General features: G+C 43.2%; 1 protein-coding gene across 6 annotated transcripts in view; it reads left to right on the forward strand.

The window, feature by feature from the left end:
* Positions 1–2,372: 2,372 nt before the first annotated feature.
* Positions 2,373–12,501, forward strand: part of PCSK5 (proprotein convertase subtilisin/kexin type 5) — a 227,857-nt gene continuing 217,728 nt past the window's right edge. For 5 of the 6 annotated variants that reach the window (XM_032096054.1, XM_032096049.1, XM_032096050.1 and 2 more), the window contains exon 1: positions 2,671–3,054. In XM_032096054.1, the coding sequence (XP_031951945.1) occupies positions 2,857–3,054 (198 nt within the window). In that variant the 5' untranslated portion in view covers positions 2,671–2,856. Of the gene's footprint in view, positions 3,055–12,501 lie in introns of all 6 variants that reach the window. The other variant, XM_032096048.1, reaches the window with a different exon arrangement.

Raw genomic sequence — 12,501 nt, forward strand, 5'->3', positions numbered from 1 at the left:
TCACATTGAAACATATTCAAATGTTTCACAACACAACCAATGTCCAAATGGTCTGACACTAGCTATAATTGCCACCTAGCACAGCGGCCTCAGCAAAGAGGACTATAATCAGAGAAAAAATGCTTCTGGGGACTACATCCCTCCTTTTCCAGAGGCTATTTTTATGTATAGCACAATTTTCACAACATTTTTGTAAGGCTATGCAATATGATGCAGCTTTAGGAAAAGATACTTGGGGACAATGATGTATTTATCAAATCAACTGATTCCTAGTGGCTTTGATGCCTGTGTATAAAACACCATCAAGTGAGACAAGTTGGAAGTAGGTACATGACACTATGGCATTATTTTTTGTTTGTAGGGTGCACCTTTTGTGCTAGAAACCCTCTCCATCATCTATAGCAAAAAATACGGCGGTCAAAACTACAGGAGAATTAACCGAGAAAAGACCATAAAAGAGATTTTAAATTCACCCTCTTCAGAAAAACAAACCGGGGTTGCACAAGGTTCATGTTCTGTGATCCATTGATTGCTACTTACTTCTGTAAGGTGGATATTCATGATTAAGCATACTTTAAGCCCTCTACATATAGGATGAGAGCTGACTTGTGTAATTATCACTGAACCAATGAATGAGGGCTAATTGCCACAGGATATTTAATGTTATATTCAATGAGTGTGTATTTATGAATACTAACAACAAGGTGTAACTGCCTGGTCCTAACAGCTACAATCCATACAAGGGCCTGCTGAATCCAGTGAGAGTGCTGACTGCAGTTTCAATAGAACAACAATTTGCTCAACAGTAAGGCATCATGTGTAAAATCCTAGGGAAGGTAAGCCATGAGGTCTTATATGTACAAACAGAACTAAACAGCACATTGGAATACACTGAGGAAATGACCACGCAAACTGCAGAAAAAAATACAAACAGAGAAGAGGTAATCACTGGCAAATAAATTCTCAGAGACATCAAGCAAACAGGGACATAAAGAATGTACTTCCCTCTTTTCTGCCCTTTAAAAACAATCAAAAGATCTGGGAAGATGTTGGTCACCAGCGTAATACCCATGGGTAAGGGAAAAATTAATGAACCTAAAGCAGAGAATCACCTGAAGTGGAAAACATGGCTTTGGTTTTCTGCGTTTTACTATTTCTACTTTACTAGGAAGACAGCTGTTTTAAAGGTAGGGACACAGGTTTTGGCAGAGGAAACAAGGAACTCCATGCTATTCTATGACTTTCTGTAAAGTATTTAATTTCTCATGGTTCAGCAGAAAAGAGAGTGACAGCTGCCTGAATTTTGCCTGCAAAGTTAGTCAATTTTACCTACACCTTTTTCTCAGAAAAAAAATTCACGGATTTACATTAGTGCATTGCAACAGTACTTCTCACGTCCAAATTCCTTCAAAACCTGCAACAGATCATCACAGTAAGTCTGTTGGACCGAACTATAGACAATTATTTTAACTTTCAAACAAAAGGAAGTAGATCTACCGGTAGTCCAAAGCCATTGTGATGGCTCAAATGCTTAGACCGTTAAACAACAAGCCTGGGCTGGAGTGGACATGAGTTTTCTTCCACCCCAGCCAGGCACCTGGCAGCACCTGAGACAGCTGCTGATGACCAGCCACATCTTCTCTAGCCTAGAGGTGCTCCACTTACGGAAGCAGGTTGCAAAGCTGTAGCCATGCTGCATGAAGACATGGATGAGAGAGCACCGAGAACTTTGTCCTCTCTGTTTGGGTCTGGACCACCGTTCCTCTGTCAAAGTGGCAGCCACCCACTTTTCTTTCTGAAAATGGTGACTATGGACAGACGGGCCGCATTAAATGACGACGTGCAATGTATTTAAAGCGCGGCCAGCAAACGGGCACACGGTGACTGCCGGAGAAGCAGCTGTTCCTGTGGGGCTGTTCCTGTCGTGCCTGGTAACCCAGCAGTCTCTCCCGGCGCCGGCATGCCTGGGCAGACCCGGCCTACCGGAGTAGCTGGTGCTCTCCCACGGCCCCTCCTCGCCCTGAGCGCCCCGCGGGCGCAAGGCCGGGAGGCCGGTGCCGAACACGAGGCCTTGCCGCAGGCCTCGCACCTCGCCGCGTTTGCTGCCGCCCCGCCGGCGGGGCGGCGGCCTCCGGGCCCGGCGGGAGCGCAGGGACAGCGCTCGGGGGCGGCGGCTGAAGAGGCCAGCAGTAGCCCGGGGCCCAGGAGCGCGGAGAGCGGAGCAACGCGGCGCCGACGCGGCTGCCATTTCCCTGGCCTTCGCCGCTGCGGGAGTGAGGGCGGGGAGAGGAGGCGGAGGAGAAGGAGGAGTGAGGGGAGAGGGAGGTGGCCGAGCCGAAGTGCACTGAGGCTCTAAGCTGCCAACACTCACACATCGCCTGCCGCCGCAGCCACACTGCTCCCGGATTCCGGAGAGAGGGAGCGAGTGGAGGCGAAGAAAAGCCAGACGCGGGAGAGAAGGCAGAAGACCGCTGGCAGGGGGAAGGAAGTCAGAGAGGAGGGAAACGCAGAGAGAGGGAGAAGGACCCCTCCTCCGCGCGGAGAGACGACTTCCCATGTAGCTGGGGATAGAGGGAGAAGCTGGCGCTCAGGAACAGTGAGAGAAGCTCTGACAAGCAAGTTACTTAATCCCCGGAGAGCGGCGGGAAGAGGGCATAGCAGCAATCACTGATCAGAACCACTATTCCCAACCCCTCATCATTTAACCCCCGGGCGGTTCAATGCACTACTCCAAGCTCTTCCTAGTTTCTTCCTCGGGCTAACTTCGGAGGACGTACCGCCGGAGCCCGGAGGGGAGGACAAGGGCCTCGGAAGAAGAAAGGAGAAGTTTTGTGGGGGTTGCGTGCGGAGGAGAAGATGGGCTGGAAGCGCCGCTGTTGCTGGGGAGGCGGAGGCGGCGGGGACCTTCTCTGCAGGCTCACCCTGGTGCTGGGGTTCCTGCTGCCCGCCTGCAGGACGCGCCTGTACACCAACCACTGGGCTGTGCGGATAACCGGGGGGCTCCCGGAGGCCAACCGGATAGCGAGCAAATACGGATACGTCAATATAGGACAGGTAACGCAACTCACAACTACTTCCTAGCGGGCACCGGCGCTGCGGCCGGCCGGCGGGAGGGCAGGGTCCGCTGCCGCCGCCCTGCGCCGCCGAAGCAGGGACAACGACGAGGGTAAGGGACGGGCGGCCCCGCGGCCGCTGCCCGACCACGGCCCCGCCGCAGGCCCCGCCGCCGCCGCGGGGCGGTCAGCGGAGCCGCCCCGGCCTCCCGCCGCGGGCCGTGGGAGGTGATGCGCGGGGGCAGGTATGCCGGAGAGCTTGGGGCCGTGGCCTTCCCCTTCGAAGCCAGGTGTGAAACGGGGCGCGAGCCAGGGAGCCGCCCGCGGGGCGGGAGGGGGAAGGCATCGCCGGGGGGCGTCCCGCCGCGGGTCTGCGCGCCGCCTCGCTGCCTTCGCGGCGGCTGAACTTTGCGCTCCGCGGCGGGCGGTCCCCTGTGTCCCCCTTCCGAGTTGAAAGGCGCTGGTACAGGACGAGTTCGTCCTGCAGCGAGCGCCCGTTTTCCCGACAGCCAGGACGTGGCAGCCGCGGCCGCTGGCTCGCCGCGGAGGGCGTCCCGACCCCCGTGCTGGCGGGGCGTGCGGAAGGAGGAGGTGGCAGGGTGTCCCGGAGCGGCTGCCAGGCGTGCGGCTGCCGGCGGCGTTCCGTGGGGAGAGAGAGCGCGCCGGTGGGGCCGGGGCCACACCTGGACCGGCTAGGTCCAGACATCACCACTTCAGAAAATTCTTGGATCCAGTCAGGTTCAGAAACTGCAAGTGAGTAAATACCTGGTTCTCACTGGATCCCATCACACTGAAAAATGCCTCCTTCTGCAGTTAGGCACTGTTTAAAATGTCCTAACATCACTTTTTCATATGGGATTCATTCTCAGTGTTCCAGTCTTTCCTCGAAGTTGTTCTCAAAATACGAGTTGCATATGTAGGGTTTACAAGGTGAGTGCCTAAAAAATAAACAGTCCTGTTTCATGCTTGGGTGCAAACATCCAAGTACGTTCTTTCTAGACAGTAGTTTATTCTACGTGAATTGAAAGGTTAGAAATGAGCATTTACAGGTACAGAAGGCTTCCTTTTATACATGAGATTTACAAAAACGCAGCTGTGTTTACACTCCAGGCTTTTCATATCAACCAAATCAAAGTAAGACCCGATTATTATTGTGTTTTAAAATGAGCTCCCACTTACTATATCATTGAATCAAAAGTTTAAAGTACATCTCAGTGTTCCCACTCATTGCAAGCCTGAATAAGACAGCTGTGTGGTCAATTAAGATAAATAATTTACATGAGAAAAGCTGGAAAATGTCACTGGGGTAGCACAAAACATGATGTGTAAAGATGCAGTTATTTAGAAAAACTGAGTACCAACTTCTCTCATGAAGCGCTTAAGCAGGCAGGCAGTACTACTTCCAGCTGGAGGCATCAAAATTTGGTGTGTCAAAATGAAAGTGTTACCTTGGAACTACCATTTAGGAATCAAAATTTTTTGCACTGGCTTTCTTTTTAGTCTTACATGTTTTTTGCTGAAGATGTTTGTATTTATATCTGGGCCCTTATAGTGCCAAAATAAACAATAGTCAGTTGCAGGATGCACTTTCCCCATTTTTTCTTTTGTCAAGCTGGCTGGTCAGCTCAGAGCCTGCCTTTTTATACTTTGCATATGTAAACCCCATCCTGAATTAAGTAAAGAATGTAGTAAGCCTCTGTTGTTTCTTATGTGTCGGTGAAAGTGTATGTATACAACTATGAGATACCAATAATGGATAAATTACAGATTAGGTGTACAGATGAGACTGAGAGAAAATAGAGAATATAAGTAATTAAAAACTGTAAAATACTTTACTAGGTATATGGATGAAAAAAGAGTAGACTGTGTGTCCAGGTAAAGATGGGTAAATGGAGTAAGGTATTAACTTTTGGAGAAAGGGAATCAGGAACAGTTTGGATGGATGAGGTGGACTTGCCCATAGCAAGCTTTTTTCGTAGATCTGGAAAAGCCGGAAAATATTTGACACAAAACAGGAAGTGCAAAAAGAAGATGAGAATGGGGGAATAATCTACTGGTTATTATTGAGACACAATTGAAAGCAATTAAAAAATTTGTTTTGTGTGTGATGTTGAAAGACATTCTCTTAGCTGAATATGCTCTGAAGACAAGAGACACCAGTAAGCAGCATTTTCTCATAGAGTTACACAATAGGCATAATATTTTTGGTTACATTAAATTTGTGAGCTCACCTTTAAAAAGAAAGTGCAAAAAGCTAAATCAAAATCCCACTGCAGCTGGCCTAAAGAGCCAACTTACAAATTACCTGGAAAAATAGCCTCTTTAAAATATTCAAGATAAGAAGTAGTGAAACTGTATAAAAATGGAAGTCAGATACTTGCAAACCAGGAGTATTCTGACAGTTAATTGTATGGTTAGAGCTGAAGGTAACTGTGGAAAAGAGGGGTTCTGAAGGTCTAATTCTTACTGACCATTCTGTTAATTTTGTGTTTGTGGAAAAATGGCATTGAAAGGTACATTAAGTCGATCAGTGGAGACAAGATGGTAGACCCAGGAAGGCTCTGAATTGTAAATACTGGCCAACATCCCTTCTCCCACTTTTTGTTATTTAGTGCATTCCTGGCAACAGGAGGAATTTAACTTACTGTTTTTTGATGCTTGTGTGATTTGGAGAATATCCAGTTGAGTCTTGAAATACCTCTTAAGTAATTTTCTTTGCCATGGCAAACCTGCAAAGGCTTCCTAAATGACTGCACAAGTCAATCAGAAATAGCTGGCGGAAGGAGGCATTAAAGAGGCCTTGAGACGACCTCCTGGTGAGCAACTGAGAACTCTTTCTCTCACAGCTTCTGGTAAACTTTTGTTGCTCCTAAACTTATGTGGTCTCTGTGTCTTGTTATGAAAACTCGAAGCTTTATCTTCTCTGTTCATTAAAAAGAGGAAATTTCCATTAATTTTTAGGGAACATGGCACAACAGAGAAAGAATCCTCTCTGTTTTTCCAGGCTGCGTATGCTGTTTCCTGTTTCCTACAATTTGCTCTGATACACTTCTTGTTTATCTTGTATTTCCTGTATTACCAATGAGAGGTATGTCTTCTGTGTTTCATTGGACTTTAAACGTACATAAACATGAAATAGCAGGACTTAAATGCATAGAGTTGACTTCTTTCCCGCTTTTCCAATGTAGGCTTTTGTGACCTACCCTTGAAGTGCAATTAATAGTTTCTCCAGCAAGAAAAAGTTCATTGTTCTTTTTGCATGGGTCTTCTAAGACAGTGGTCTGGACTTGCAAGCCCTCTGGGACTGTAATAAGATAGCATAAGGTAAACCAGCCAGGGAGTTGTTCTAAGTTCCATGCTGGATGGAGCAATTTGGGTTATAGTATAATATATATTTGCATCCCCCAGCACCTCTTTGCTGGCATGTTTTCTGTTTTGCTGTGGCTGCACAAAGCAGACCTTTCCCTTAGAACGAAGTATCCGTCACTAACATTCAGGAGAATTTCTTTCGCTGTTGGCAGCTGTCAAGGGTTAAGCATATCGTCTGTGTAGCAATTTGTACAATAGGTTCAAATGTTGTGACTACTTTGCTGTCATCAGGTGCCAGGAGCTGCTTGTTCAGGCACTGGATTTTCCTTGAAGGTTCAGGAGCACAGGAGAAACAGTTGATACCCGAAAGGTGATGGAAGAATGGAAGAGATAAAGATATCTTATCTGTGGTTGCAACAAGGGGGAGAAATGCTGCAACAGTAAACTTCAGATCCTGCTCTTCCTTTTTTCTTTCTTAAGTCTATGCAAGAGCTGAGGATGGGTCAGCACTTTCCCACATCACATCTTTCCTCTCCTAATAGTATTCTTCCAGGAATTTTTCTTTTCTGATCTGTTTCAGAATTGAGTAGCCTATTCCCTGCCCTTCACAAGTGACAGACACCCTATCCTTCCAATTTTCTTCCTGCGAGGAATGCACGCTATTAACCAAAAGGCACCTAAGTGTGCTGAGCTTGAGCTGTGCCTCAGGAATCACAGTAAAATAAACAGATTTGGTTTTCTAAATAATGTAAATGCTGATGTCATTTGCCAGTAAGTGTTTTGTGGTGGTTTTCTTTGTTTGTTTGTTTTAATTGGGAGTATCAATTTAAAACCAGCAGATCACACAAAGATTTAGTAACTAATATTTCAGATCTGTTCATTTTAACAGTTCATTTCAAACCTGACATTCCATTGATGTCATAGAGATGTTGTGTAACAAGGTCAATTGATAGAAAGAATGGGAGGAATGGCCGTTTTTCATTTTCCAAATCTATTCCTGATGGGAGGCAGAAGTAAATTTTGCAAACTAAGTAGTTCAAATTGCAAGACAAGGAAGCAGTTAAGGAAGAAAGGAACTTATTTTGAGATGAAGAGCCTAAACTAAGGTTGTTGTCTTCATCAAAGGAAGGAGTTTGCTGCTAAAAGTCTACCCCACTTTACATGGATGTCTGAAAAAAGCAAAATAATAGGCCTTTGTGCAAAGAAGTTCGAGTACCCCATTATATAGTTTTGACCTCCTGTTCCATAGTTTAATTCTGTGCTCTGTTTCAGGAATTTTGTACTGTTACTCAAATAGTACTTGAAGATAGATAAACTTTTTAATTTGCCAAGTATCTGCTCAAAATAAACATAAGTAATATAATAAATACAAAAATCTGAAGAATATTGGATTGGACAGAATCATGAGTAATGTATACCTTAAGGTGTTAATAAGTGGATTTTTGACCACAGTTTTAAACTACTCTGAAATTAACCAGTTTTAAAAGTGATTTTTTTTTCCAACTTCAGACTAAATTTAGCCATGGCCAGTATGATATATGTGTTCTTGTGTTTAAGTGGCTCATCTATCTCTCCAGTACATTTTCAGGGTCAGCCTTTATTTTTGTTTCTGTAGCTTCTAGCTTCCTATTAGAAGATAGACTTCCCACTCCTACAGTTATCATAGTTGCTGTGTTTTGATTGACATCTGTTTGCCTTGACCAGAAATGATGCCCTGCTTGTATACAACTTCTCCACTGCTTTGTACAATGCCATAATTAATTCTCATTCTCAGGCAAGATATTTCCAGTGCCATATTTGCATGTTTTACAGCTGTGTTCTGTGTACCTTTCTCTTCTCCTCCAAATAATCAACTGTAAAATCATCAAGTGGGGAAATACATGTCAACCATATCGTGTGGTGCTCTTTGTCACCTGCCAAACACGGGAAAGGATATGATCAAACAGAATCCTACTTGCCAAAGATACATACCTTAATACAGTAAGTGTTTATTTGGCAACATACTGGGCCCAATTCGATTGATACTTGCAGAATGAAAAACTGTTTGGAATGAAACATTGGCAAGTCCAGCAGAGTATGAGAACTGCAGAATGAAGTCCTGCCAGAACAGCTTGTTGTGGAAATTCTTGTGGATTACAAGATGTTGCACAATGGAGGTGAGATTGTAAAAAGCATGTTAATCAGACAAGATGGAATATACAGTTTAAACAAATGAGGAAAGACAAATTTGTATGCACAGACTCTTCCATGTAGAAGGAACTGATCCTAAGGGGAAAGCATACTTTTGAATAAGGGATAGCCATCAGCTAGGGCCCATCTTTGCACGTTCCCTTTTTTTTCCCCCGTTTGTTTTTTCTTTTTAGGATGTTTCGGTGCCAGCAGGCAGCAGGCATCACTTAGGTTTGTGTTCCGGGGCCAAATTGGAGTTATAGAGATGCTGCAAGTCACAATTAAAACCTATGCTGTATATGTTATTCAAACTAGAACAAAACTAGTGGGTTTTGTGTAAGAGTTCTTGGAAGGCAGTGAACTGTTACAGAACAGTGCTGTGTGTCTGAAACTCCAGCTTAGAATTGGATAATGTTCTCCTTTTAGAAATACATAGTTTAATCAGTGGTAGCATGTAGTGATACTGCAATCAGCTAGAAAGTAAACTTTCTAATACAATTTTAAGTATTAGAATGCAGGCATTCTTTATTACAGTGCTAGATCAGTGCCTTCAGAGGATTTTTCTTCTAATCAAATGTGTGTTGTGAAACTTTACAGCAATGTATTTATTCCATCGTGATTATACATATTCATTACTATGTGCTTCCTAGCTAATACATCAACTTAAATTCTCCTAGAACCAATTTACAGGCCGCCAACCCTTACTGGAAGTCCTTAAATGGTCCTAGAAGGTCACCTAGAGGGGTCTCTAGTAGTCGTATTCACTGAGTGCCCCCAATATTGTAAACCTTGCCTTGAACTTCTCTTAGGGCATGTGCAGTTTTTTTATGTTACATGACTTTGCCACAGAACACACTAGGTGCCTCATTATCTGTTTATCCACTGGTTCTTGCTATGTTTAGCATCCTGTATGTCTACTTTTACATTCTTTTATCTAGTTTGCTAGTTAGTCTTTAAGCGCTATTTTGCAACTTCAAGGGAACTGAAAATTTCCATTCTCTGTGTTGTCTGTCAGTAATTTCCTTTCTGGATAAACCTAGAGAATATTTCCTTTTCTTTTATTGAGCCTTTCTTTGCAGAACATATTTACACATTAACCTGATGTCTTAAAGACAGACAGGAAAGAAAACACATGCTGTGCCGCACCTTTAAAGCCAGTAGTATGACATATAGGGCATAGAGAAGTAGATCCTAGAATACTTTTGTTCACCTGAGCAGCCCTTATTCAAATACACCCAAGAGGATGCAAGGCTGTTCTGAGTCCATTAGAAGATCTGTCTAGGCACCACTACCACAGGCATAGGCAGTGGTTTTATATTACTGTCCTGGATGAGGAAGAACAAAACAAGCATCTGATGCTTCTCCCTAACACTCCCTTCAGCTGTTTTCAGCTAAGGAGCCTGCCTGAGCTGGGTATGGTTTCTGCATACTTAGAAATTCTCAATGTTTTCTTTGTCCAGATTCTGGTTCAGTCTTTGAAAGAAAACTAAACTTTCAGCATCCACAATATTTTGTGGCAAGGATTTTTAAAGTTTGCTACTTCACTGTGTGAAGACGCACCTCTCTTTTGCTTCTTACTAGCTTTGTTAGATGGCTACTAAAAGAGATGGTGAAAGACGATTTTTGTCCACTCTCACGCCATATGTGATTTTTTTAGATTTTTAATATTTTCCCCTAAATTATGTTGTATCTAGACTGAAGGGTCTTTGTTTATTTTGCCATTCCTCATACAACTTCTTTTGTACCGTATCTTTGTCCTTCCTTTTTCTTCCACTTGGCAACTTTGTCAGGTCTGTTATTGTCCTTTGTATAGAGGGGACTAGAGCTACACAGTACGTAGTGTGACAAAACCTTTCATTATTCTCATAATGCCATGTACTCTGCACTATTCTTCATACTATAACTAATGTCTGGTATGTAATTTCCTGTGGGGACTTCTATTGAGATGAGTTTCCATGGATTAGCCTGCCATAACCCTGAGATTGTCTCTCCTTAATGGTACTGGGCAACTCTAAACAATTCATTTTAGTGTGATGTTTGGTTTGTACGTAAGTTGATCTACTTTTGTCTGTATTGAATTCCATTTGATACTGTTGTCACTCAGTTTTGCAGGGTCCTTCTGCAGTTCATGCACAGCCAGCTGTTGCAGTTTTTACACCTGTCGTGGCTGACATCTACACTTCATTGCTCACTCTTTCCCATGCATATTTTTTGTAATGAAATAGTGTAGGTCCCAGAAGAGGTTCTGCAATGGAACCCAACAGAACTCCATCTGGCACCTCCACCCATTGCAAGAAACTAATTGCTATTTGATAAACAAATAACTAGTTAATTAATTTTTGTTTTGTTTTGATTGCTTACTTCTGCAAAGACCTTATGCAATGGGTTCTTAAATTCTTAAAACCTCTTGGTGAAGAACATTGCGAAAAGCCTTTTGGAAGTCCAACCAGAGTATATCTATTTACCCATCTCTATTTATCTGCTTGGCCACTTTTAAGAACAGTAATAAATTTGTAAGGCAGAATTCTCCTCTGTTTAACTATTTCCAAAGCAGTGACTCTTTATCCAAGTGTCCATTAATTATCTTATTTGTTAGTTTCTACTAATTTTTCTAGTAGTGACTTGGAAGTTCATAGTGCCTCACCTCACATCTCCTCTTAAAAGTTGACATCACATTTGTCACCCAGCTGTTCTGAAATGTGGAAACTGATTTTTAAATGAGATTTTCAATTACTTTAATTTACAGAGTGTTTTTATTCAGTTATTCCATGCATATTCCTTCAACATTTTGAACTGCAGAATGTCAAGTATTGTATCTCGAGTAACTGATCTGAGCTGAACTGACACAAACAAATCAATCAAACACTAAACTTTGAAAAAACTCTGATTCTTTTGTGAGTATGCTGTGCTCCAATCAGCCAAACATAAATGAACAGCTTTTAACTGGGGAAGTTCCCCTAGCCCTCTTGGAAGTTAGTAGACCCTTTCCCTGAAGGATTGGACTGCAGAGTAAGCTGTTTATGTAAGCTGTTCATGAGCAACCAAGCCCCATCTTGTGCAACTGGTAGTTTTACCAGTGGGGTATAGAGTGAAACTAATGCAGATACCTATAGAGTGGTCTTATAGCTCAGATTAGCTTCTTTTTTTTTTAAAGTATTGTACTCCATGAAGTATTCAGTAGCAGTTTATAAAAGTCTCAGTATTCTCTTAGTAAAGACATTAGAAATGCTTTTGCATGTACCCCAATTATATCAGTAAGGTTGACAAACTAGATGTATCCCATTGCTACCACACAACACGAGCTCCAGCCCTAGCTACCATGGCAGTATCAACTGTGATATTCTCTACAGTTTTCTTCCTTGCTCCTTTGTAAACAAAATAATTTGCTTTCCATGAATTGAAAGTACAACATTAATAAGATTTTATTCATACCTAGTTGAAATAAAAGTTCATTCCGGAGGATACATGTATGACAATATCTGGAATTGCTTTGACGCATCTGACATATGCACATCACCGCATCGCTGTCGTTACTCCTTTCTGCCTGTCTGATCAAGCCGAATGTTTGCTTCAGCTTGGAGTAGTTTAAATTTCCATTGTCAGTTAACAACAGACCCCTACCAATGAATTTTAGGTCAGTGCATGATGAGGGTGGCCAACTGACAAATCACAAAACCATCACCTGGGAAAACTGGTAACTGTAATTGAACAGAGTTGCAGAACATTGTTTTCTGTAAGAGTTAGCTATTCCATGACCCAAAAGGGCCTTGGACTGTATTGGCATCAATAAATGGTTTAGCATTGCAACAGATGGGTCTTTTTGAAGCTTTCTTGTATATAAATGCCATTCCAGTGGCATGAAATATGAGCAATTTCCATTTCTTGCCTGGCAAATACAAATACTAATCTGGCAAACATAACTGCATGGTGAGTGGTTCTAGTGGTGGCTGAAATCTGTGTAGTTTTTCTG

This window comes from Corvus moneduloides, chromosome Z (genome assembly GCF_009650955.1).
Source record: "Corvus moneduloides isolate bCorMon1 chromosome Z, bCorMon1.pri, whole genome shotgun sequence".
Lineage (NCBI taxonomy): Eukaryota > Metazoa > Chordata > Aves > Passeriformes > Corvidae > Corvus > Corvus moneduloides.